Genomic DNA, 24,406 nt, shown 5'->3' on the forward strand with positions numbered 1-24,406 from the left:
TTTTAGGCCTTAATTTCGTTTGAATTTTCTTCCTCTGTAAGATCTCATCATTTTTTTGAACCGTTTGGTAAACAATGTCATTTCCTCGTCATCGTCATCTTCATTCGAATCACTCTCATCTTTTGTGGATTTGAGAGCAACTCCAATGTTTTTCTTATTCTCCTTCTCGTTTGGTGTCTCGTCAATCTTATTGAGGTCTACCTCATCTTCAAGCATCATTTCATGAGTGAGGAAGGAACCGATTAGTTCTTCAAGAGTTAAGGACGTTAGGTCCTTAGACTCGATGATTGTCGTCTTCTTTGATTGACATGATTTTGGAAGGGAGTAAACTAACTTCCTCAAAATCTTTTCATTTGAAATGATCTCTCCATATGATTTGAGACCATTGACAATTGTTGAAAATCTATCCGTCATAGCTTTGATATCTTCATTTGGTTTCATCCTGAAATTTTCATAGCTATGCGTTAGAATACTAATTTTAGATTTTTTTACCTCATCGGTACCTTCATGAGTGACTTGAAGCTTGTCCCATATTTCTTTGGCGGTTGTACAAGATGAAACTCTTCCGTATTCATCTGGTCCAAGAGGACAAAATATGATATGAATGGCTTTAGAGTTGAGCTGGAACAATCTTGTCTCTCCTTCACTCCACATTCTTGGATGAGTAAGAGGCTTGATATATTCGTCTTCTACAACATTCCATGCTCCCATGTCGCTTGCTTGAATGAAGTACATCATCCTATTTTTCCAATAGGCATAGTTAGCCCCATTGAAGAAAGGAGGCTTGTTGACGGGCATCGAATCGAGACCGGAGTCGAAGTTTGAAGTAGAGGCCATTGATGACTTTGATTATCGATGTAACTCTTCCCGAATCGACTCAAGAGGCGATTAAACCTTCAAATGAGTTATCTGATGCCAATTGTTTAGTTAATCGATTGACGGAATCGACCAAGAGGGGGTGAATTGGCAATTAAAAATTTGGTGGAAGCTTTTGCAGAAAATTGAAAGTAATTGCACAGCGATTTAGAGTGGTTCGACTTTCTCAACCAAAGTCTACGTCCACTACCTTAGCTATCCATACTAAAGATTTTCCACAAATTCACTAATTTGTCTTTCTTTTGAGGACAAATAGTAACCTTACAAACCCTCAAGAATTATACCCCAAATTCTTGAGAACACTCTCTCCCAAAGAGAACAATACAAATTTGCAGACTTACAAGGAAATCCTCACAAGTTAGATTGTTTGCACAATTCTAGAACAAAGAAAAGAACACTAAAAATGAATACAATTGAGTACAAGTAGTGTTCTTGAAAGCAAAATGAATATTGAATGAAAAATAAGCTTGAAATGCTCAAACTTGAGGTTTGATTCTTTCTCTTTGATTCTCTCTTGATTCTAGTTGCTTGTTGTTTCTTGTTTTTGATCAATGGCTTCTAAGCTTGTTTAAATACACCTTGAATCACTTCTGAACGTTGAGGATCATTAATGAAGTTATTGGAGTTGTTTAAGTGTGAAAACAATTAATATTTCTGCTTGGAGCGTGGGGGGAATCGGTACCCCTCATGGGGAATCGTTCCCTAAGTGTAAAATTCAAATATTTCGACCGTTAAACAGGGGGAATCGGTACCCCCTTGGGGGGAATCGGTTCCCTCCGAGGATTCTGTTTTTCTCGGAGCCAAACCATTCAGGGGGAATCGGTTCCCTCTGAGCAATCTGGGATTTTTGGCTTTGAAATGGTTCGAAATATTTTATAAAATTGTTTTGAAATTATTTTAAGATTAAAACTTAATTTTACACTTGAGTAAGTATTAAAAATGACATTTGGAAGATTTGGAGTAATATTTTGATATTCGAATAATTATATCGAATATACTTAGAAAATCTTTTTGAAAAATCTTAAAATTCATTTAACTTAATTTGTTATATCAAAATATCAAAATGTTTTCAACAAAAACCCTTATCAAGAGCTTATTTATGCTTAACCATAGGCTCCAAAAAGGGTTGAAAATAAAATATCCCAGTCCTGTCAGTCAATTGCAAAATACTCTGGTTTGCTCTTCCGATGTTCGTCAATAGTTTTCCATGCGTGACTAACCGTAAGAAGACACGGATTCTTTGACCTACTTTCACTTTCCAAATGTGTTCCCAGCCCCTGCCATTTGCACTAGTAGTCCCGTTATCTAATGCCTGATAGGCTGATGTAGTAAATAGGCGTTTATCATCCAAACGCCAACCTGGGATATCACCCCCTATATTATCTTGAGGAGGCCTAACCGCAGCAATCTTGCGAATAACGACATCTGGCAAGGCAGGATTTAGCCTATCCCAGTCCCATTGCCGTAATCTGTGACCATAGCAGATACCAGCACTGGACAAGGTATATTTGGATCCAACTTTCCGTCAACTAAAGGTCCTTCACTATAAAGCCATGTATCAAACCAAAAATCCCTTGTCCGCCCATTGCGAATATTCCAAAAGACACCATTGCATACCTCCCTCCAAATATTAGAGAGACCCTTCCAAAACTGGCTACAGTTATTATTTCGCAACTCTATCGGAACCACTTCATTCCATTTGTACTTAACTTTCAAGATTTGATCCCACGCCATATCCTCATAGAATCATTTTTGTTACACTATATAAATTTTGTAAAAGCTTTATAGTATTATTAATATAATTAGTATAATAAATATTTTTTTAAAATATTCCTACCATTTAGGAGAAAAGTGCTATTGTTGGTAAAAGATTATTACTCTAGCAACTCGTTTGGATCAAAGAATTTAGCCTTCCCAGCAGGTATTTTTTTCTTGATGAAGGATACCCATATTTGGATCAAGTAAGATTCTTAAGTGAAGGTAATATTTTAATACCAACAGTAAATTTTGTATTTTATTCTTGAAAATGTTATTCCCATATGTGTTAGGTATTTTTCCTTTCCCGTGCTGGGGCTAAAATACCTTTCTTTTCTTGTGAGATTACCTCTGATAAAGTAAATCAACCCAAAACTCAGAGGAGTTCTATCTTTCGATTTCCATATAACAATTTTTACAAGGCTAATCAAAGGCAATTGTTAAGGAAACAAATTCACAATGTCCTAGATAGTGGAAGCTATGAATCTCTGGAAATCTCGTCTGAGTTGGAAGAGGGGCTCGCTCAAGCCATTGAGGAAGCAGAAGCAGCCTGGGAAATAAGTAAAAGCCTTGAAGTCTCTTTTCAAGGAGGTAAGAGTGCTATTCTACGCAAAAGTTGTGAAATTGAGAAGGTGGGTCTTAATAGATCTTAAAGTGCCATTGGTTTTTATTTCGTTTTCTTATTGGGTATTAATCTCAAATTTATCCATGAATCTATCAATAATGTCTTGGAATGGTAGGGGTTTTGGTAAAAATGAGAAATAAAGAGCGGCCATTCCAAACACCATCCCAAGGTAGTTTTCTTCCAGGAATCTAAACTGTAGGTCGTAGATAATAATTTCATAAGGAAAGTTTGGGGATCAACTGTATGACAAATGGTGTTTTCTCCTGCTGAAGGGTCTACTAGTGGAGTAATTAGTTTATGGGGATCAAGCCATACTGCTAGAAATCTAAATTTAGTTAATAACTTGTGGAAGTGAAGACCCTGATTAGGAAATGTGACAACATCATTTACATAGTATCACTTCTTGAAGAAGTGAAAGTTATTAATCCCACATCAAACAGGACGAAAAGAAAGTTACTATAAAAAAATATGCGATTGTCTGCAAATAAGGATGTAGAGAGGTAATTAGCCTTGAATTGAGCCTCTAATTCCAAAGAGCTGTCGAGCATTACAGTAAAACAAGGATCAAAATGGCCATAATCATGAATATTTTTCTTTCTCCTTGGCATGTTTTTCGTTTAATAAAATGCAATGGATTTTGCAGACTGTGAAGGGAATTGCTGAAGCAGTATCCCTTTTGGAAGAAGACCTTGATGAAAGATTGCTTATTCACATATATATGTTATAGCCTAAGGAGGTATTTTATAAGAACTAGACCTGTAGTCATTATTTGTTATTGTTGTTTCACGTTCCCCAGTTTTTAAAGTTCAGTTTCAATTTTGATCTGAAAATTACACGTTTTTGGTAGTTAGACATGTTGAAATTGTACAGTCATCAAATATTTCATCAAGCAGCTTGCGGCCTTATAACTTCAGAATGGGAAGGGTCTTAACTTCTCTTCAAACTTTTAAGTGCTTCTACCACTTTGATCTCAGGTAACTTGTATTACCTATTAATTTTTATCTTAATCAAATCTGTAACGTCACAGACCTCTATTATTTGGTTTGAGAATACCGATTAAAATTGTCCTTGTGTACAAGTGAAGTTCAGTCTTCTTTCTTAGCGTCTATTTTTTGCCTGCATTAGGCTACCATATGACAAGGCTTAATTTGCAACTTGGTTTCTCTTTTCACATTGTTGGTTCTCTACATACATATGTTGTCATTTTCCTACCTCCTATTTTAGCATCAAAAGAATGTGTAGTCATTTTTTATTAACAATGGTATATGTTACCCAGGCTGCCTATATATCAAGAGAAAGCATCAAAACCTGAGACACTTGTCGGTGTTCTCCGTAATGGAATTTCAAATTATGTTCAAGAGCTGTGAGGTGCAAAAGCTATGATCGATGGGAACCTTGTGAGAATTACTCTAATCAACCTTTTGAATCTCGGAGCATCTTATTCATTATTAATCTTCTATGATTATGGAATAATATCTATTCCTTTTTAATAAATCCCTCACCTTTCTACTGCTCTGATCTTTTTATATTTAGGTTGTTAATGATGAAACTTGCACAACAGACGGTTTGCATGAAGTTGAGTTGCTTCTACCATTCATGAAGGATATGTACATTCCTATCAAAAAAATGAAGGATATGTACATCGGAGGTTCTCTGGCCATTTCAATTTTGAACTCAATTATATTTTTATGTTTTTTATAATGTTAAATCTAACATTTAATAATTTGCTTAAATTTTGTGAAGCATGCAGCCAGAAAGATGTTGTAGGTATTCTCAATTTTACTGGTTCTGTACGTTCCTTTTCATTCTTGAATTCAAAGGAACCAATTTCACAGGCTGTTGCTGATATAAAAGTACTCATTTCTTGGTTTGGATAACAACTTGGTCTTTTTTTTAATATATATACTAGAGAAGTTTTGGGATGTAAATTTTCATCCTAAGAGATAAATGTTGCATCTTTATGTAAGATAACAACGAGCAAGTTAGATATGTTTCAAATGTTTATCTAACTGGTTGTGATTGGAATAGAAATTTTGGAAAATATATGAAATTATCTGATTTAGTTGAGTTGATCAGTACAAATGTGTGCACCGAGACTCTAACATTCTCTTACAGATCAAAAGACATTCTAACCCTACAACTTTGGTCTGAAGAGTCTCTTTCCACCTTATGTCATATATGGTTTAAATTAGAGTTAGCATACCTCTCAGTTGTAAATTGTGCTTCTGTATGCATGGTGCAGGATTTTTCATGTAGCTATTATTTTCTCTTAATTGACATGTCATACTTTATTTGGTGATATGCTTTAAACAAAGCATATACTATATTTTATCTTCCTTTCGTTTTTATTGAGTTGTAGTTTCTCTTCATTTATAGCAATCGTGACTAGTCAATTCTTTAAAGACCCTTGTAATTCTTCAGCATAGAAATAAGAACTTGAAATGTTAACATTCAGAGGTTATTTGTATGTTCTCAATCCCAGAAGAATAAACGGCCTTATTCACTTGAGTGACATGTGCTTGATGTTCTTTTCTTATGCAATTGTTTATGGCTCTGATCAGGATGATATCATCAGGAGTTTGCTAAACAGGTTGGATATCATTTGTGATGAAGTGGATGAAAATGTATGGCCAAATGACGATGTAATTAAGGAAACAAGAAATGACCCATTGTCTGAAAAGCCGGTTTCCCAACTTGTTTTACAATCCTTGAAGTGCATTAGCATTGTTGATAGGTCTTTATTTTATCAAAAGAACCTAACTCTAATTAGAATACTTATTTACTATCATTCAATTTATTATTCTCTCTTTTATCTATCAATCAATTTGAGGAGTGATACTTTCTTTTGCTTAGATCTTTGATGTAGGCTTTCTTATTTATAGTACATTATTATCATCATGGCTTCATGCTAAAAAATTAAATGAATACAAATTAAACATAAATACTTATAAAAATAAATAAACAAATATAAATAAAATCATATTCATTCAAACTTAATTTATTTACCCCAATAATTATATATCAAAATTTTTAAACATCATCTTCGTTTTTACTATTTACGTTTAAAAATCTAGATTTTTACTCCAAAAACTAATCCTCAACAGTATCAGTTCAAAAATTTGATTTTCGCTACAGCTTCTATTGTTAAATAGGGCATCATTTTTTTCCCTACAAATAGTCCAAATAATTTGGAAATAAGTCAAATTTCAGACAGGCTTACAATAATTCAGACATAGCCGAATTAGCAATCTCATGATCGATATCTTAGAATAATTCGGACATGACCGAATTAGCAGCCACTTAAAATTGTTTTAGAATGCTCTTTAGATACAGGTAAGCTATTTCACTTGTCCTTTGTGTATGATCTGAAAGAAATTAACGGTCTAATATGTTCAAAGTTTGGCCTCTGTCGATTTTTGTATGTTCGGAGAGAAATTACAGGTTGGGAAACATGAATTATTGGGTTGATTGTTTTTCGTAATCAAGAGTTAAGTACAAATCAGATTAAAATTGAGTATTAATAATTTTATTAAAATATTAACAAAGATAATGATAAATAAAAGTGAAATATAAAATTATAGACAATATGATTTTTAGTGTTATATTTTCTTACTTATTTGAATTATGTTTTTATAATATAAATTCATGTGATAAATAATAATGATAAAGTATGCAGAATTAAGTATAAATATAAAAGATAAATAAATAAATTATTGTATATAAAAAATATAATATATATTATATCTTAGATAAAAATAATAATTTACATCTTTTTATTATTATGAATATATATGAAATTTTTTTACAGTTTAAACATTTAATTAAATGTTGATGTAAAATTTTAATAAACTTTTACATAAATTAAGTAAAATTTAATATTAATTAAAATAAAAATAATATATGATATATTTAAATACTCAAGTAATATATTATCAACAAATAGAATTTTTATATAATAATTTTTATTTAAATATTTAGAATTTCACTTGTTAAAAAATATAAAACAATGACAATTTGGTAAAATATACATTCCAGTAATCTTTTATTCCTTCAACCAAATATTGTAATCTTACATTCCTGTCAAACCAACCAAACACAGTAATGTAACATTCTCAGTAATCTATTCCCTGGTAATCTTTTATTCCTACTGATAATCTTTTATTCCTACTGATAATCTTACATTCTGTGAACCAAACACACCCTAAAAGAATTCTCCTAAACCAAATATAAGAATGCAATTCCCTCAAAATATTATTACCATGATAATAATCTTTTCCATTATATCCCAAGGTCCGTCTCCAACACCAACCAATATAATCAACAGAGGAAGCTTTCTGAAATGTGAGAAACAAATAAAAAATAAAATGGTTGCATCAAGAAAGGGAAAAAAAGGATTAAACGGGTTACATCATGTTCACCACTTCACCTTGCTTGCGCTATGGCAGTAATAGTTTTCTGCTCTTGTGGACTTCGCAGGCCACGCTGAGTATGTTCACTTTTAGTTGCCTGAAACAACCATCAGTGTTAGTGATTTTGAGCCTATATAAAACCATAACAAATCATACCGAACCAGTTGATAAAAATAGTAATAATGCATTGCAAGAAATATATAAAATGGTAAAGACTACAGTAAACGATCATGTCAGCAATGTTTTATTTGTATTATTCCCGTGCCACCCCACAAGGCTCACACAAGTTTACTATCTGCCATTTTTATTTCAAGAAAGTTTCAAAAATAAGTGAACTAAACCCACACAAAGAGAGAAAAATACCTGACCATCGGCGATTATCACTAACACGTGGTACTGGCCACCACTCTGCTCAACAATGCTCATCGCCATTTGAATGATAGGAGCAAATGATGTAGGTCCTGTAAAGGAATTGTAGTAATTATTTGATCGGACATATAACAAGAGGTAACTCCGAATAGGTATGGAAAAACAGGAGAATATGTAAACCTGAGAATTCTACAAGTGTCGCAAGTTCTCTATAGAGGCTTAAGACTTCCTTGAATCCATTACAAGCTCGTTCGTCTGGGTAGAAACTGAAGACCTCTTCGATCGTGTGTTGATGCTGCAAACAAATACGAATAAGTCTTAGCATCTGCATTTAAGTAAATAAACATCATTAACAAATTAAACACGTACCATCACCGAATCCGAAGCAATGAATTAAAATTTCCTGAAGAAAGGAAGCTAAGCCTTCCCCAATCATTGATATAGCCTGTTCAAAAGGATTTGGACTATTTCCAAGATAGTGCAAGCTTTTTCTATTGAATGATCTTTTCTCTACAAAAAACAAGCTCGATTCAGCGGATTCCAGCATGGCTAACAGCATTAGGGGTATGCAAATTCAGAATCGGATCCAATCAGATCCAAAAATTTCGAATATCTAAAATAGCGATCCATATCCAATTCGAAAAAATTGGATATCATGATCCGAATATAAAATTTATTTTGACAAAATATTAATTTTATATTTTATATTTTTTTATTTAAATTAACTTATTCGATATCTCTACTAAATTTTATATATATATATATATATATATTTAATTACTCACACACTAATAATTAAATATCCCAATTTTTATTGGATTATAATTTTAATGGATTAGTGGGCTATTTATTGAGCTAAAGGTATCTAATATCTAAAAGCCCAAATTTTTTTCGGATTTTCGGATAATCCGAAATTAAAATTTATCTAATCCGTATCCGATCAGATTATCCAAATTTTTTTCCGGATATCCGATCGAATTATCCAAAAATAAAAAAATGGATCGAATATCTAATTTTTTGAAAAAGATCGATCGGATCATTTTGCGCACAGCAAACAATACATTACTACTGGATATTAAGATAGTAGATCTTAACCTGTCCATTTGTTGCTCTCGGTGAAATCAATACCGACGATGAGACGTGAAGGTCCAAATCCAGCTTTAGCAAGAGCATCTGCCACCTGTAATCATCGATTAAGCAACAATCACCAAATTAATCATGGTCTTGGATAAGGATACAGCATCAACAGATCTAAAAATAAAAGCAACGTAGATAATAACCAGATCTAAGATTCCGTAATCGTCTGCAGTTCTCGAAGACCTCCGATCTTTCGTCCTTTTATCACCGCCACGGTTTTGATCTTGTCGCGGCTCCGGCTGGGGAGGTGGATAAGACTGTGAAGAGGCATAGCTATTCCGCGGCACATAAAATGGGCTTCCTTCTCCATAATAGGTACAAAAATGAACCCAGAAGGATTCCTTTGAACTAATCGGCCCCATCAACTCAAATATCTAAGGAAATTTTCGATTCCTAAACCAAAACAGATCCCGTCATCCTCAAATTAATCGAAATCAAAAGAATTAGTAAAATCAAACTTAAATTCACTTGCCAAAAAAAAAAGAACACCGCCGTTTCATATCAGAGAAAGAACAACAAACAACACGTTTTGAAGTAAACAAAGATAGGATCTATGTTAAATCTACAAGAGAAATTAAAATACCTCTAGTTCAAGTAGGCAGATGAAGAAATTGCTCGATGTCTCGATCGAAACGCAAAGCTGGAATGATTACCCTTTTGATTTTTTTTAAACCCTCCTGCTTTTAAATGGAGCTCTCGAGCATCCATGACGGTATCACATCCCCCTTATGACATTTGTCCATATTTATTATTTTTTGGGTAAAAACCTCTTTTATTTCATTATTTTCAATTTTATCACTGATTTTAAAAATATATATAGTTTTATCTTTTATATTATTGATTTATTACATTTTGATCATTAAAATTTAACAACTGTTATTCTAGTTGACGACAATGGTATATTCAAAAATATTTTTAAGAATAGACACATATTAATAATACAAAATTTTGTAGGATAAATTACCCATTTAGTACTTAAACTATTAATTTTGATCTGTTTTAGTATATAAACTTTCAATTTTTTTAAATCATACATAAAACGGATCAAAAATTTAATTTTTGAAAAAAAATGAAAGTCTAGGTACCAAAACACGTTTAGTACCTAAATCATATTTAAGTTTTGAAAATATTTAAAAATTTAAGTACTAAAACGGATCAAAACTGATAATTTAGGTGTCAAATGCTTTAAGTTTTTAACAATGAATATTAAAATGAAATAAAAAGTAAAATTTATGTATGGTTTTGAAAAAATTGAAAATTTATGTACTAAATTGAATCAAAACTAATAGTTTAAGTATTAAATTTATAATTCACCTATTATTTTATTGGGCGGACGCTAATAAAATTTTAAAATAAACATAATTAATAAAATAGTTAATGATTAGAAGAAAATTCAAATTTTAAGATTTAAATTACTCTTCCTAAAAACAACCTAGATCCTTCGGTGGTCGGTGGTTGTTTTGACAAGTAATTTGATTTCAAAGACTTTAGACAAAATATAAATTTTACCTTTCTTTCTCCATTTCCCTAATCTATCTCAATAACATAATCCTATTCTTTTTTAACCAAAAAAACTATTGCAATTGCCTTCTGTTGTCATTTGGCCTAATCTATCTCCATCTGTCTCATTACCATTATCATCAAACAATTTTTTTAAGTTTTCATTGGACAATCAAATTAGAAATTTTCTTTTATGAATAAAAGATTACGTATCTCGACAAATCTGAAAAAATATATTTGTTTAGACTGTATATTTTGACGATACATAATCATTAGACACTTTGGGCCTGTTCCAAATTGTAAATTTTATTTGCATTCTTCTTTCTTTTAATAGTATTTTAATAGTGTACGGTAATAATAAAATAATATCTTTATTAATCAATAACAACACACATCTTACAGTTATTCGAATTCATAATCTTAAAGGAAAACAACTCATAACAATAGCTGATGCATTGAAGACCAAAGGTGGGCACGTGTCCATCCTAAATTCGAATTTTCTTCAATTCGTTACCTATTTTATTAACGTTGTCTATCCTGAAATTTTATCTGTACCCACCTTGAAGCTCGAATTTTCTTCTGTTAACTACCAATTTTACTGACAGTGCCCACTTGATATTTTATTTGTGTCCAATCCTATTTAAAAATTGTGTGTTGTTAACATATATGTATTTAACTTTAAAAAAAATCTATATCTATATCCACTAATAACTCAGAACATAAAATCTTTACGAGTTTACGAGTTTGATAATGTTCATAATGATGAAATACTCTGCTATCACGTGATTTGTATTACAATGTTATACTATGCGCTATCATATGATTAATATATGTTGTTATGCTTGAGACGACTATTTCATCTGTGACATGGTTTACAAATCTCCTACTTCGACAATGTCTGTAGATCAACATCATTTAAACACGAAGGAACAACTTGTATAGGCTGGATGATAAACCCGGCTTTCCGACATTCATCTTCGAGGCGCTTCACTTGCGACGGACCATCTGGGCAGAACACAACCACCGCCCCGCCGCTCCCGGTGAATTTAGAAGCGGCACCGACCCTCCGAACCACCTCCACCATTTCTATGTTTAAATCACCCAAACATTCGTCCCCGAACATGCGCCTACATAAGATCCGCAGAATGACAGCATTTAGCCGAAACATGGAGTTCTTTTCGATCTTTAATTTCGAGTAACGAGAACTTGAATGGAGAATCGTAAGACAGAGTATAATTGATGGTGCTTATCGAAATCTTTACCTTCGGAGCTCGAAGTTGTGATTCATGAGTTCTGCAAGCTTTTGGTAATTCTTTTGGAGTATTACACTCTGCCCTTCTGCTGCTATATCTGCGACTTCTTTCATTGTTGATATAATAAATTCATCACCATCAAGCCACCTCTGTCGCACGGTGCTATGTACCTGTATCCGAATCGATATACAGTCATTTTGCTACTTCAGTAATAAACTCAGAAGTCAGAACACCGTATCTCCGATTTAAAGGTCATGTTTATTATTGCAGAAAGTATATAAAAATCAGGTAAAATATAAAAAAGATGCTAACCTTTCCTGAATCGCTTGGATTCTCGGCGTATATGAGATGGAGAGGCGGTAGAAGAGTAACATCCATGGGGGTATAGATGCCATGTCCCAATTTATCCATGTGTTCCTTGCTAAAATCCTGCAACAGGCAGAGTACAGCGACAGGGAAGACCCTCAATTCTTAAGTGCTAATTCATCTAGAACCGAGACGAATCAGTGTGCGATATAAATGTCGTACGATGCCTCTATATACTTGGTCTACATAAAGATAACATACCATGTAGACGAGGCCTCCATAGACTTGTGCCACTCTATCCTGAAGGCCGGCAACAATTCCGAGCTCTTTCTCTGCGCTAAGGATAAGATTGGGCCTGACTTCTACTTTAATCAAATGCCGGACATTGTAAAAATCAAGAAGGCAGCTAAGGGCAGCGGATACGATAGCACTGGACCCTGAAAGTCCGTCCTGAAAATTGTCAAGTATAAGCCATATATTGATGTAAGAATAAAACGAGAACACTACACAAACAGAGATAAAAAAAGGAATTGAACAATCGAAACTGCATATATATGTGTTCGAATAACTACAATGAACTACACTTCTTGCATGAAAAAATCAAGTGACAAACAGGTGACGTCAAACAACGATATATATTACGGACTAAAACATCATGAGTTCAATCTAAAGGGTATAGAAATTTCTCGTATCGCTAATCTGAGTGCTACCTGGCGAGGGATATTAGTATCGTACGATAGTGTGAAGTTCCCTGGTCGAAGATTTATGCCGTTATCCTTACAATGCTTATAGAAGAGTTTACAAATCGACATAATCAGTCGCACGCCTCCATAGTAACCTTCGCTCTGCAACCGACTAAACTGCAAGCAAAATGAATGCTTGTTTTAGCTCGTTCATATCGGTTTCGAAATGTAGATATCTATGCCTATGAATGCTAGTGGAACCAGACATAACTCTTGGTGAAACTGGATTTTATTCCATTGCTGCAATTAGAATCTCAGTACTTATTAAAGCGTCTCAAAAAGAACAAAGCAAAAGCATGTGTCAGCTTGCATTCAATAATTTATCATACTAAAGGTAACACAGAGAAGACAAGCACACATGCACGCATACAAGTACATTTATTGCAATTCATATATTGAAATTAAAATAAGCATCTGAATAATTTACATGCATGCATACATACCTACCTAAATTCATACATGCATGGATACATACATACATACATGCATACCTAAATTCATACATGCATGCATACATACATATATACATATATTAAGATTCATATTAGCATAAAAAGTCGAACTACACAACCAAATCCAAACATCTTACCAGATAATGAAAGACATGCATACATACATACATACATACATACATATCTTGAGATTCATATTAGCATCAAAAAGCCCAAACTTAGGCTTGTAAATGAACTGAACGTTCAACGAACCGTTCATGAACCGTGCGGCGGGAAGTTCGTTTATGTGCGTTTATTTATTAAATGAACGAACATGAACAAGATTTTGTGTTCGTTTAATTAAATGAACGAACATGAACATAGGTCTCATTCGTTCATTTACGTTCGTGAACGTTCGGTTATGTTCGTTCGGTTATGTTCGTTTATGTTCGTTCGGTTATGTTCGTTTATGTTCATTCATTTATATTTAACCCAATATTCTTAAATCAATTTTGGTGACCAATTTGTAAGTATCTTAAAAATATTAATTAATCTGATATTCTGATGACCAATTTATGTTCCTATATTCATTTTCCCCCTTTTTTCCCAAACCCTAGTGTTCACTGGAGAGTAGAGACGATCGCTGGAAGCTTCAAAACAAGTTATATTATAGTGCAATCTGAAGTTTTACAGGTTTGTTTTCATCTCTTTCTTTGTTTTATTTGGCTTAATAGTTGATATGTAAAGTTATTGTGGGTATCTTCACATCTAAAACTCAAGAAAACATCATACTTCTTTCTAGAAATAGATGAGAAGATAAATGTAATAATCGGAAGTATATGAGCATCAGTAAAGAGAAAAATATATAGAATTTGCCATAAAACAAAACAAATGTTTCTATGCAATTTCTGAAAAAGAGTGTAATAGCGGAAGTAATGAGTTTTCCAAGAAGAACCCATTAATAAGTAGAAAATACATTTTGACAATGAACTTTTGTTTTCATAATTCTTGTGTGGCCTTTAGTTATGGAGTAGACTTTAGGTACGTTAAAATTTTGAATGGTGGTTTAGCAATAATATCAGTTACAATATGTAGCATCGAAGGGATTTCGGATCTATGTTATTGCCTTGTAGTCCAATTTGTACCGTTTGAAATCTTTATGCTGTTAAATTTTCTACTCTGCCAACGGAAATGACCATTATTAACAAACCTCACTAAAGTCTGACATTGATGTCACAAAACTTTTAGCCAGCGAATTTATTAGAATAACGTAGTGGAAAATGATTGCTCATATGTAATCATGGACCACTAAGATAAATGTTATAGCGTTAAATTAAAGTCGTGTGAATCATTTAATATCTTTAAAAGATCGATCGAAATATTTGATATCTTCAAACATTTCATCACTGCTAATCAGCTCTTACGCTATTTATCACTGTAGATTTGGTTGATTTGCATTGTCGACTATTTTTCATGAAAGAACAATGGAAGGTATGGTCTCCAACGTTTATATTCGTTTATGTTCGTGTTCATTTATGTTCGTGTTCGTTTATGTTCGTGTTCGCTTATGTTCGTTTATTTATTAAATGTACGAACATGAACAAGTTATATTCCTTAATAAACGAACATGAACAAAAAAAAAATTTGTTCGTTTATGTTCGTGTTCGTTTATGTTCGTTTATTTATTAAATGAACGAACATGAACATACCTCCGTTCGTGTGCGTTCGGTTCGTTTACAGGCCTACCCAAACTACATAACCGACTCCAAACACTTTACCAAACAATGAAAGACATACATACATGCATACATACCAACTCGAAGCATTTTATCAAACACATAGTAACCAAGGAGATTTTCATATATGATCTACAACTCAGTTATCATAATTAGCACCAGGTGCAAAATCAACTCTCAGATCAAAACTCAAAAATGCCAGATCCAATCAAAGCCCTTAAAATCTCAATCTGGGTATTCTCTAAATCACCCTGAAAATGCTTATATAACAAAAAGAATTCATATTCAAATCCACCAAAAAAACAAAAGAACCAACTTATCAGATCCTTCAAAACATAAACACCCAACAAAGAAATCATCAAAAACAAAAACGTGAGAAGATTAAAAGAAAAAGAAATTACGAGGTGATCAAGGGAATCAAACTGAACAAGATCATGAACTGGATGAGGCTTGATGACAAGATGATGAGAAGGCTCCAATTTAGCCGAAGCCCAGAAATTGCCAAGGCTAAAAGTGATTGTTTTTCCAAAGTAAACATCACTTGGGTTCCCCAGCAATCCAACACGAGCGTAGGCTTTGCGTTCAATCATCCCTGAAGTAATGTCTTCCTCAGTTGAGTTCATCTTTTGATTCATTCCTCCCGCATGCAATGCACCCACCAAAATAAAATAAAGAGCTGCGAGCGGTTTGTACTTGTATTTGATCTTTGGCTTTTGTTTATGCATTATAGTGTCCAACGTGGTTACACATACGCCCCACTTGTAACGATTCTTACACATTTGTTCTTATCTTTTTCTCCATGTAACGACGTGTGTGTCATGTCATAAAATTACATATTTCATCCCTCCTAATCCGACTCAAAATTTTAAAGTATAAAATTGATATGATCCGATCCAAACCGATGCAAAACAAAGATCTAATTAAAAAAATTATAGAGAGAGGAGTATTATAACAATTATCCATAAATTTATATAAAATAATTACACTATTACTCTCAGGTTGGGTTCGATTGAAGATTTTTCACCCTCTACCTAAACCCGACTCGATCTCAGCCCTATATAAAATCTTACATGACCCAACCCAATTCGAATCAAAATTTTTAAAACAATTCGATTTAATCGAGTTAAATCAAATCGAAATCAATCAGTTTCTAATTAAATTATCATCCCTATACGGGGAGTGTCGAAACAGCCCTGAAGCTTTTTGGGCTATTTCGGGGAGCGATCCAACTTAATATTGGAAAAGGTTGGGTTTTAAAATAAATGTATAAATTAATAATTTTGGACTCGCCATTGACATTTGTGTTAGGTAGGTCGAATACTTAAAAAATATTCTTTAAAATAATTTTAAGAAAAATAATTTTAAAAGATAAAAAGTGGTTTGCATTTAACCATAAATTCGTTTTGAAAAAAGGGTTCGGGAGTCGATTACACGTGGGGAAGGATTATCACCCCCACATCGCCCAAAATTGGTACCTAAGCGATTATACATAATCTAAATATTGAAATTTGCAAATTCGAATATACATTTAAATTATGATCCTCTTTAAAAAAAATATAAGGGGTATTATTTTGCACGAACAATTCTCGAAAATACCTTCCTTGTCAGTAAAGGGGGCATTTCCATGGATTCTCCTTGCAAAATAATATTGCCCTAATTTTTAGATAAAATACATATATTAAATATATTAAAAACAAATTCATTCGAATATAAAAGGTATTATTTTGTTCGAACAATTCTTGGAAACACACTCCTTGTCGGTTAAGGCGCGTTTCTATAAATTCCTTATGTAAAATAATATTTGAAAATATTACAATTAGTAGGAAATTAACAAATATGTAAATGATGGATCAAAATAATAAAGATGGTGACTTTAGGGATTAAACTATACAACCAACAAGAAATCAAGGCAATCATTGCAAATAATTTACAAACTAGGCACTGCAATCATAAATAAACTAACTTCAATCATTCAGGACCAAAATGGAAATTATTAAAGTAAGACACTCAAAATAATCCTAAAAATAAGATAACAAGCAAAAAAGGACTAAAAAGAGCATTTTTAATATTGGGTGCTAAAATTACAAAACATGAAAATAGGTAAAACATGGGGTTAAATGAAAATAAATTAAAATTGCATGGCCAAATTAAAATAAATAAATAAAAACATATTCGGGTTCGAAATACAAACATGTAGAAACTACAGGGGCTAAACAACAAATAATCCTAAAAATATATAACATGCATAAAAGTGGGTAAATTACAAAAACATTCCATACAAGTGATCATTTTGCAAAAACACGCATAACTTAGTGGGACTAAACAGAAATTAAATCAAAAATATATAACATGCATATGAGATGGGTAAATTATAAATCGGTCTCTACATGTGATCATTTACAAAAACATGCATAACTTAGGGGGCCTAAGTGCAATTTCCCCCTAAAGTTTCATATAAAAATAGCTCTATTTTTTTGATTTCTTTTTTTTAAAAATTTCTAGAGAGAGAAGCTCTCCATTCTCTATAGAAATCGGCCATCGCTGGCTGTCGTCGGTGGCCGTTAACCACCAAATTTCACCAGCTTGCTCGCCTTGACGCAGTGGTCACAAATCCAGGCTCGATTTCATGAAAAGCGGCCCCCAATGCCACAAAATAAGCCAATAACCTATAGGCTTCCACCGTTCCGATCTCTGTCGCCTGTCGTTGGATCGCCTCGATTTTCAATTATGTTGCTCCCCTCCTCAAGACACACCTCATCACCATTCGGATTGGCCAAAGAAGATCCCGACCGCCGGCGAGGCTCTAGCCGAATGTAATTATTTGTCTTTTCTTTTTTTTTAGTTCGTAAGTTTAGTGAAAAAAATAAATAAAAAAGGTAAAAATGTTTTTTTATTTCTTTTTGAAATTGGAGTGAGACCCCCATTTTACATTGATTTTGCTCGGGTTTTTATAGAACTCGATTTACATATGTAAAATAAATGGAAAAAGATTATTGTTGTGGTTGTTGGATGTGCAGAGAGTGGCGTGCTGCAGCGTTGGTCAGACCCGTACGGTCGGTGAAGCCTTGGCAGGGAGGATATCCTCCAACGTGGGGTATGTGGAGTCATGAATGTTTCCATTTAATTCTCTGATTTTTCTTTAATCTTCTCCATTTTTTACTTGATTGGTTTTATTATTATTATGAAATAGTTGTGGTGGTTGATCTCTTGGCAACAAATAATACGACGGCTGGAGCAATAAGGAGCAACGGAGGTGACGGCTAATGGCTTCAGTGTGATTGGTGGCAGCGGCTAAAGATGTCTTTCTAGGGTTTCCAATAAACCTAAAAACCACGGGCCATTAGGATTTTCCAACGTTGGGTCTGTTGGTTGGGCCTTTGTGATATTGGATCTTGTAAGCCTCTTTAATTGTTGGGCTTTGGGTTTATTTTAATGGGCCTCACAAACAAAATGTAAAATTAATAATAAAAAAAAAAATAGAATTCGGGTGTCTACAACTACCCCTCTTTGCCCATTCTTATGTAAACAATTATAAGGAAAATACGAAAAGACAATGAGTTTTTGTTCGGTCAAATCATCTGAAATATCATGAGAGATCTGCTTCGTTGTTTCTCCAAGGTAGATCAAATCGAGAAACGTTGACTCATTCCTCTGTTCTTCATTGAAGGTTGAATCTAGGTAGACTTGTTCCACTAACACTCGGGGAATACCAAATCTTGAAAGAGATTGATATGTTCCGCTTTTTCTTGAGGGAAAATCAGATCTGGGGATGTTGATTCATTCCACTGTTCTTCAAAGAAGATTGAATCGAGGCAGGCTTGTTCCTTTATTACTCAGGTAATATCAAATCTTGAAAGAGATGGATATGTTTCGCTTCTTCTTGAGGGAAAATCATATTTGGGGACGTTGACTCGTTCCACTATTCTTCAAGGAAGATTGAATCGAGGTAGACTTGTTCCACTGTTACTCAGGCAATATCAAATCTTGAAAGAGAGGGATATGTTTCACTTCTTCTTGAGGGAAAATCAGATCCATGGATGTTGATTCGTTCCACTATTCTTTAGGGAAGATTGGATCGAGATAGAATTGTTCCACTGTTACTCATGTAATATCAAATCTTGAAAGAGAAGGATATGTTCCACTTCTTCTTGAGGAAAATTTAGATCTGGGGACGTTGATTCATTCCAATGTTCTTCAGGGAAGATTGAATATAGGTAGACTTGTTCCACTGTTACTCAGGAAATATCAAATCTTGAAAGAAGAGGGATATGTTTCGCCTCTTCTTGAGGAAAATCATATATGGGGATGTTGATTCATTCCACTGTTACTCAGGGAAGATCGAATCGAGTTCTATCTCCTTCTCTTGTCTTCAAGCATATCAAATCTAAAAATTAAACATTAACCGTTAGTATGTGTTTGAGAATTCGAAAACATCGTACCTGAAAGTCTTGGGAATATAATCTTTGGAAAGTGATTTCTCTTATGGGAGCTTGTCTTTCCTCCACCAAACATGAAAATCTGAATTGGTTACTTTTTTAAAAGTTTTATTTTTCATGAGATACTTAAATGTGAAACTTTTCTTATTTTTTAAAAAACATGTGAAAACATCATGTCTGCAGGTCTTATGAATGGCCCGAAGGACTTATCATCTTGCTTGAAAGACTTACGGATGACTCGAACGATTTAAGCATCATGCTCGAAAGACTTACTGATGTCCCGAATAACTTGCTAAGTAAGAAAATTTTGTAAATCAATCTTAGTTTTTCAAAAAGTCCATCATGTCCAGAAACCTCTTAAAAGCATACTTAGTTTTCTATATAAAAAAATACATTAGATGGATAACATGAGCTACTTTAAAAATGATGATTGTCATGTGCATTGGGTTTCTCAATTCTTGAGTTCCTGCCACTTTTTAATGCAACTCCCTCCATTTGAGGCTTGAATTTTGATTTTTTTTCTTGAAAAATCTGTAAGAATTATGTATGCACTTATGAAATGATGTATGATGCAATGACATAAATCCATGTATAAATGCATTTTTTCTTGATATATGGTGGGAATGGGTGCAAGAGCGATCTTCTTTCCCTTTATGATTAAGTTGTATTCACTTTTTGTTTGCACCAGCGTGCACTCTTGCAATTCTTGACTTGTGTCAATTTCTTCTTACCCCAGCAAATTTTCCCCCTGATAAGATTGGTTTTCTCTATTTGAACTTGTGTAGAAATCTAATAGAGTTTTCATATTTGAAAAGAGGATCCACTATTTCAAGCTTTGGAGACTGTATGTGATGTTACCCTATAGTGGGAAATTAAAGGCCACTGCCTGGAGCTGACCATCGTAGCAATTTGTGGATTATCAGACTGCCTAGGAGAGCCATGAAACACATCATGCCAAGTATGATGGTGGGAACCTTAGAAATAATTGGAATTGAAGGTGTTTTCTCGATTGCTAACCTCAAACTTAGTCCTCCAAGCTTTGCATTGATTTTTAGAAGTAAATCAATAAGGTACTGCCATACACTTGTGTGACTATACCAAACTATAAATATCAAAATTATTCTTATCAGATAAAACACAAAGGAGGAACTGTAGAGCTCCAACAAGTTTAGATTGGATGTCTCAAACATTTTATCCACTATATCAATAAGAGAGCAACGTCTATTCTTATTTGACTCTTGAAACACATCAAAGGGAGGGTCTATCCTAATTTCTTTCATGTCTCCACATCTAATCAAATCTTGAACAAGGCTATTTGTATCACATCATGCTGAGAAGTTTAACAACAACCCATCGTTCAATCTTAGTTGGCTCCACTAGTTTCTTGTTGTTAAAATTCCATCGCTCATTCCATGGAAAGAAATCTTCATCATTTCTCACTTTTAAACCTCGGGGTTATAGACGACAACCTTCATCTTGAGTAAAATTATAATTTATGGAAACACCACATGATCGCAACATTGGTTTAGTGCCATGGTTACTGGTTCGTATAACATTTGACAACTTATTCAACCTTTTATGTGGCTTATGCCTAGATTTTTCAACCAGTGAAGCTCTTTGCATGGTGTTCAGAGCTTTTGTATGGCATTGCAAGGACACCGACGAACAAACATCAGTGGGAATATAAGTGTAACACTTTGTCTTGCCAACATTAATGCATAGGAAATCACCAAAATAATGCAAATGTATGTTGTGGCGATAGACAAAAAAAATCATATATAGTAAGCTCCATTGTTCTTGTTTCACCATTTTCATTATTCACACCTTTCTGTCTTATTGAAAATAAATGCCTTCTCAATTCAATGATATTGTATTCCTGAATGATATAGGCCTTCAAAAAAGCCCCAACATTTATCATTTCCTTACTCCAGCATTGATTCTAAACATGAACTCTGTGTTTGAGAGACACGTATCAACTACCAATATCTACTCCAAAGAGATTATCTTATTTGAAAATGTTTATCTACTTCATTTTATTTTCAAAATTTTAAAAATGTTTGATGAAAATTTTTTAGAAAATAGTGTCCCATACAATGGGCTCGCAATTGAAGCAAATTTTAAAACAAGAGTTTAATGAATATCAAACGAGTCAACTGCTCTTTTAATATCTCAAAAAAATCATAGCTCATCGACAAATGTTAAAATTACTGACAAATTTAAGGTATAATTTGATTCTGAAAAGGTAAGGTCTCCCAGGTTGGCCTTTTTATTATAGCATATTTGGCTCTTTGGGTGTCCACTAACCTAAGGAAGTGTTGTTATGCTCATCTTCTAGAGATACTCATTGATTCCAAACTCTCGGTGGCACATTTGGGATGTGTGGTGCTTCATCAAGAGCTTTTTAAGACTGTCTCTTATGTCGTAGTTGCATAATTTAATATTTGAGTCACCCTTTTAGGTTTTCAAATCGAATCCTCCTTTGGCTTCAAGACTTTATTCAAAATTTACGTCTTGAACCCTATTTATTATTTTTCCTATCATGCATTAAAGATTTTAGAAAACGAATTTTTGCAAATAAAAAATTAATCATGAGAAGAGGAATAAAATCTGAAGATAGTCTCTTTTACTTAGAAATCTATGTATGATTAGAACAGACTTTTCAGGCATGTAACATAGGTCAGGGCTCACGGTTACTAAAGAAAGGAATAAATTGGACCAAACAAGTGTTTAAGGGTAACTGAACCAATGATCAATTTATTCTAATGTCTTCAATCTTGTCCTGCTTGACTTGGATCTGCTTGCTACTTGTCTTTTATTTTCTTTTGCTTTTTTTAGATCCCTCTAGACTACCCATTTTTGGGTTTTCACCCAAGAGTTCATCTCCATTTTCTTATATCTTCAGGATTTCTCGCTCTTCTTGTTGAATTTGAATCTTTGAAATGATTGCACTTTATCAACCTTGTGGTTTGAGGCTCAATAAGTCACTCATCTTGAAATACTTGATTTATTTTCTTTTTCTTTTACCTCTTTTTCTTTTTTTCTTTTGTTTTTCTTCAACTTTTTCTATATTTTCTCTTTTCTTTTTTTTTTTTTTTTCTATTATTTTTTTCTTTTTCTTTTTTCTATATTTTCTCTCTTTTTTATGACTTTATTGGATGAGTATAGGGTTTCAATTGCTTTGAGCACCTTCTTATTCTCTTTATTTCTTGCATTTGAAAATTCTTTCGTTATTCTAGACTGGATTTGATCTTCAAGCACTTTGCATTTGATATACCTTTTGGTTCCTTGTTATTCCTCTTTATTTAACGGAGACTTGCCCCTGTAATAAAATCGGACTGACTATCTTTACTCCTACAAGAATATATCCTTCACCTTGCCCCCCAATGTGGAGGGTGATCCTTGGTTAGGGTTGAATCAGAAAAAAATTCATGCTCAAATAGGGACAAAAAGGGATATATTTTCTCTTTTTGTGAAGGGATAAATGAAATAAGTCCGTTCATCATTTCATATACAGGATTCCTTGTAAAAAGAGGTATCCCCAGAGGGGTGGACATTTAGAATTAACTTTTATTTACATGAAAATAATGTAATTGATGCATGATAGAATTATCTATATCATTCTCTTTATTTCTTCTTCTTCTTTCATCGAGCATGCCCCAATTATTCGAGCTTCTCTTCAAAAAGTTGATTCTTGATGCCCCATCTCATCTCTTCTTGCAGGAAGATTCACGAACAAATGAAAATTTTTCACTTGACGTCTTCTGATTTTACTGGTATAAAGAAAAATGACGGTTTTGTGTCTAAAAAGACAATGATGTGACTTTAAAGTCATGTATATGGAGAAAGATAGTGTTATAATTAGATCGTCTCTACCCGAGAAGGTAAAAGTATGAATTTGGTGTCTTGAAAAAGGTAAAGGTATGACTTTGGAGTCTCAAATAAATGTAGTGTGAAAATTTGGTTTTAGTAGTGACCGTGAATTATTTAAGGTAAAAAAATTGAGTAATTGTGTTTTTGGCTTTGGAAAGGATATGAAAGGTCTAATTTTACCACTTGCCAAATATCTATAATTTTTGAAAAATAAAAAGAATCTTTAATTAATTTGATACTCAAAGAACTAACAAATTAAAAATTTGATTCATTACCCAAAACCTTAAAAAGTATCATAAGTTCAATCACCAAATGTTTTGACAAAATATTTAGGTAAATAAAGAAAAAAAGAACAAAAACAAACTCAAACAAGATAATACAAGTGAAATAGAGCTTCATGATGGATGAAATGATCTCTTCCTAATTAGGATGCCCCACTACTCATCAAACATGTGGATTCTCGACTGATCTTCATGGTTGTTACAATGTAATTCCCCACTTACTCATTAAAAGGCCATGTCTCCAAATCGATCAGATTCTGTAACTTGCTCTTCGGCACTCCATGGTTCTTAGTGGCATGCCCCAAACTTCATATCCATGGCTCTCATATCTTCTCTAGGTACGAACGGGTTGGTGTCAATTTACCTTCAATATTTTTGTTACAAGATTCTCCGTAAGTTACTACCATGATCCGTGATTAATGCACGTTAAGACGCAATATATATTATGCAATGTATGATGTATGCGAAATGTACGATGCAAATATGTATGCAAAAGGTGTCATTCCAGAGTGACCATCTTAAAATAATTTTGAACACTAGGGTTTCATTATGTCAACAAACTTTACACATAATGGATAACTTTAACTCGTAATTTCTCTATCTCTCTTAAAAGCTAAGTTAACTTCCACTCATACTCGGGTGTTGAGTTGCCAATCTGCTTCCATTCTCTTACAAAGCC

The 24,406-nt window shown here is 33.4% G+C and overlaps 1 protein-coding gene, 1 long non-coding RNA gene and 1 pseudogene across 2 annotated transcripts; 1 reads left to right on the forward strand and 2 right to left on the reverse strand.

The window, feature by feature from the left end:
- Positions 1-2,939: 2,939 nt before the first annotated feature.
- LOC120136535 lies at positions 2,940-5,951 on the forward strand. The gene is made up of 5 exons (XR_005517349.1): positions 2,940-3,222; positions 3,900-3,992; positions 4,104-4,230; positions 4,533-4,653; positions 4,790-5,951. It is a non-coding gene; the product is annotated as an uncharacterized LOC120136535 (long non-coding RNA).
- A 1,446-nt stretch (positions 5,952-7,397) lies between these two features.
- On the reverse strand, positions 7,398-9,866 carry LOC120136534 (annotated as a pseudogene).
- Positions 9,867-11,512: 1,646 nt separating this feature from the next.
- On the reverse strand, positions 11,513-15,793 carry LOC120136491 (glucuronokinase 1-like). The gene is made up of 6 exons (XM_039152511.1): positions 15,542-15,793; positions 12,941-13,090; positions 12,492-12,680; positions 12,237-12,353; positions 11,934-12,094; positions 11,513-11,798 (listed from the first exon to the last, which is right to left on the reverse strand). The coding sequence occupies exons 1-6, from the start codon at positions 15,773-15,775 to the stop codon at positions 11,555-11,557; spliced, it is 1,095 nt and encodes a 364-aa protein (XP_039008442.1). The 5' UTR covers positions 15,776-15,793; the 3' UTR covers positions 11,513-11,554.
- Between the last annotated feature and the right edge of the window lie 8,613 nt (positions 15,794-24,406).

Source organism: Hibiscus syriacus, unplaced genomic scaffold (assembly GCF_006381635.1).
Source record: "Hibiscus syriacus cultivar Baekdansim isolate YM2019G1 unplaced genomic scaffold, ASM638163v2 tig00110633_pilon, whole genome shotgun sequence".
NCBI lineage: Eukaryota > Viridiplantae > Streptophyta > Magnoliopsida > Malvales > Malvaceae > Hibiscus > Hibiscus syriacus.

What these genes read in the sequence shown, in the direction of transcription:
- LOC120136491 (XM_039152511.1), bottom strand. Translation starts at nt 15,775, where the DNA reads ATGAATCAAAAGATGAACTCAACTGAGGAAGACATTACTTCAGGGATG. An exon ending in ATGGAGGCCTCGTCTACATG is followed by an intron (nt 12,354 to 12,491) that starts GTATGTTATCTT and finishes TGCCTGTTGCAG; the next exon opens with GATTTTAGCAAGGAACACAT. An exon ending in ATCCAAGCGATTCAGGAAAG is followed by an intron (nt 12,095 to 12,236) that starts GTTAGCATCTTT and finishes ATTCGGATACAG; the next exon opens with GTACATAGCACCGTGCGACA.